A 3,551-nucleotide genomic window follows, 5' to 3' on the forward strand; every position below is an offset into this window, starting at 1 on the left:
TATTAGTTAATCGAACTTAGTAAGTATGAAATTTGATAAATTAGGTTAAAAAAACTTATTATATTTATGTGTAATATTTAGTAACTACAATATTGTTTTTTTAAAAATTAAATTCCTCCCATACTAAAAAAATTTATGAATATTTTTTTATTCACTTTTTAAAATTATATCTTAAAATAAATATATACATATATATTCTTTTTAAAAGAGCAATTTAATCAATCTTAGTATTTCGATTCCATTTTCTAATTATGTAAATAAGATAAAATGATTATCATTTTCTTTTTAAGTCAATTTTAGTAAAGAACTTAATAAAATAATAATTCTCCGATTCCTAGTAAACTTTAGTAAAAGTGTCATAAAATGAAACCAAACACTCATTATAATTTTATCCCAAATTTCATCAGATAACAGTTATAATTATCAGCCAGAGAATCTTTTTCGCCTTCGAACCATTCATCTGAAGCATAAACGCAACTAAATAACTGGGACGCACCAATACATCTTAAATTCTTTCGAAAGCTTCTACCAAACTTGAATTGAGACCAAGCAATGGATGAACAAGTGTTCGCATTTTCAGAATTCTTCTTACACCAACCAAACACACCAATTTGGGATAATGCCATGTAAGGCCTTCTTTCTAAAATTTTATTCACATTCACTCTCTCCGAAAATAATTGCCACATAAAAACTTCTACTTTAGGAGGTACCGGTAGTTTTCAAAGAGAATGGGTCCACAAACAATTATCAAATTTTGCACCATCTCTAAGAACATCAAAAGCAGATTCACAAGAAAAGTTCTCAGAATTATCCCCTAACCAATTCTGCTATCCTCCAAATAATTAATCTTATTCTTTCCAGTCTCTCCACAAGTCTAATAAAGATTGAAACTTCTCTATCATTTAAGTTCCTAAAAAAGTGTAAATTCCAGCCTGAATTTTCTCCATCATTTCCATAAAACTCTGAAATACACTTGTTCTTTTTAGAACAAATTAGAAAATTCAAGTGACAAAGGCTCATTCCCGCTCCAAATATCTTCTCAAAAGCGTATAGACTTCCCATTACCTACTTTGAGAAACTCATCATAACATGCAGCAATACAGAGTTCACTTACGCCTGCACATTGTTCTTCAATGCCACACTTCAGTTTCAGGACATACTCCCTACCAACAACCATGTTGTTTAAGATTTTTTCAATCTCTGTTCTGATTTTCCATATGCCAGCCCCACCTAGGAGCAACTCGGCATCAAGATTGGGCTAGCTGATTTTCTGTTGCAATGGCTCATGGTATTCATTGCTAAACAAGATACTTTCCACACTAAGAACAGCATCCACTGAGCAGATATTGTCCTTGGCAAAAAACTGAGCAAAGTATAGAGAAAACATCGTAGACCACCATTAATGTTGTGAGACTACCAGGTGCTAATCATTTGTAATAGCATCAACCTTCCTCGCATTTTCCTCCATGAAGAATCCTCTAGAATGACATAAAACCCACTATTATCTTGAACAACTTTGCCGAAGCTTCCATTCCTACAAGCCTTGGTGGTTTTTAAACATGCCTTAGACGTATTCTTGTGATTTTTTTATTAGAGAGTTCTCCAGACAAGTACGTGCCTCTAGTGTTATTTCTTGCTTCACTTTTACAGTATACACCCTCTTTCAGAATTTCGTCGATAATTCCAATCGCTGTGTTATCTTCATATATCCTAGGAACTATTACTGTCCAAGTGTCTACATGAGGAACTTCCCCATGTTTTAGAACATCCCCAAGAACCGCACAAGCATCCTCAACCCTACCAATTTTACAGAAACTTCTAACCAAAGCATGAATAACTGAGAAATGTGGAGAAAACCCCTTCGACACCATCTCCTCAAGATATCTTTTCGACTCATCAAGACTTCCTTGGTTACATAATCCACTAACCAATGTCCGGTAAGACACAACATTGGGTAAACACCCACTTGAGGCCATATCCTCAAGAACCTTACAAGCATGAATGGCACGATCTTCTCTACAAAATCCCACAATGACAGTATTATAATGAACAATATCAGGATTACACCCTTTAACCTTCATCCTACACAGAAGCTTATACGCCTCTCTTAGCTGCTTCTTCCTACACAAGCTATTCAACAATGTGGTATAGCTCAAGGTGTCAGGAGTGTACCCTTTGTTAACCATATCCTCCAAAAAGTCCACTGCCGTATTCACCTGCCCTTTCCTACACAATCCCTGCATCAAAATCCTATACGACTCTTCGTTAGGAACAAGGTCTCTCTTAAACATTTTGTTGAACAGGTCATATGCAATACTAAGATCACCATTAAAACAGAACGCCTTCATCAAAATATTGTAAGATTCGGTATTAGGCAATACACCATGCTCATGGGCACTCCTAAAAAGCTCGAAAGCCGGCCGGAGATGACTCCGGTAAGAAACCAGTATCTCGAGTATCCGGTTCAAGTGTTTGGGCAAAGGCTTACAGTCAAATTCCAACATAGTATGAAAGGTTCGGAGAGCCTTTTGGGGAAAATTCGCCTCTCCATAGACCTTGATAAGATAGGAAAACAGCGTGTGCGTAACTGGGTATCGCTCAGCCTTGAGACGAAGGAGAAGATGGTCGATAAGAGAGAAGAACCTGGATCGGCCTAGCTTGAGAATGAGAATAAGAAATGAAGAATAAGAATGGCGGAAATCAGGTTGACGAGAGGCGTAATCGAATATCTCTTTGGCGAGTAAAGGGTCGGATTGTGCAGCAATGAGCTTTTGAACTCTAGAAGGAGAAACGAAGTGGTGTTTATGGGGTTGGTTTTGGTTTCGACCTGGTTGGGGTTGTGAGGAATATAGGGAGAATGATGGGTTCTGTTGTAGGAAGATTTGAGAGCGATTCGTGGGTATCAAAGCTTTGCATGATCGGATTCGCTGCATTTCTCCTTTTTGTTTTGTGAATGGGTATAGTAAGCAAGAGCAGACCGCAGAGATGACCAGTTCATTTCTTTGCTTCTCCTGGTAAAATACATAATATAACAAGACGACATGTCGTGTTGTCATTATGATAATAGAGTTTTTTTTTAGAGAAAATATGATAATAGATTACATATTTTATGGCTTTTTTTCAAAATTTTATTTTATGGTTTTTTTTTTAAGAATTTTTAAATTTATGGATTTTGTTGACCCTTTATATGGTCAACAACACGGAGTCAAGTAAAACGATAAAAACAAAATAATTCAAAACATTAAAGATAAACGACACCAAAGTTTTAGAGTGGTTTGGCCCCAAGTAATGGTAATAACCTGCGTCCACTTAGTGTTCTTATTAATGTAGAATCCCAAAACTGTGATCAATGAACTAGGGTTCACGAGTTTCACAAGCTCGGGGATGAATAAAAATTTGGCAGATAAAGATACTATATTTCTCTTTCAAAATTCCCTCCGAAAGTCCCCTCTCTTGAGCCCTTTAAGTCTTATTTATCGGCTCAAGGAGTTCTTTATGGGCCGATGAGCCTTAATTACATTTAATACAAGTGTATCTAAATAATAATGGAA

At 36.1% G+C, this 3,551-nt stretch overlaps 1 protein-coding gene across 1 annotated transcript; it reads right to left on the minus strand.

The window, feature by feature from the left end:
* Window positions 1-258: 258 nt before the first annotated feature.
* LOC133801006 (pentatricopeptide repeat-containing protein At4g01400, mitochondrial) lies at window positions 259-3,331 on the minus strand. The gene has a single exon (XM_062239135.1). The coding sequence runs from the start codon at window positions 3,054-3,056 to the stop codon at window positions 1,554-1,556; it is 1,503 nt and encodes a 500-aa protein (XP_062095119.1). The 5' UTR covers window positions 3,057-3,331; the 3' UTR covers window positions 259-1,553.
* Window positions 3,332-3,551: the final 220 nt, after the last annotated feature.

This window comes from Humulus lupulus, chromosome 9 (assembly GCF_963169125.1).
Source record: "Humulus lupulus chromosome 9, drHumLupu1.1, whole genome shotgun sequence".
Lineage (NCBI taxonomy): Eukaryota > Viridiplantae > Streptophyta > Magnoliopsida > Rosales > Cannabaceae > Humulus > Humulus lupulus.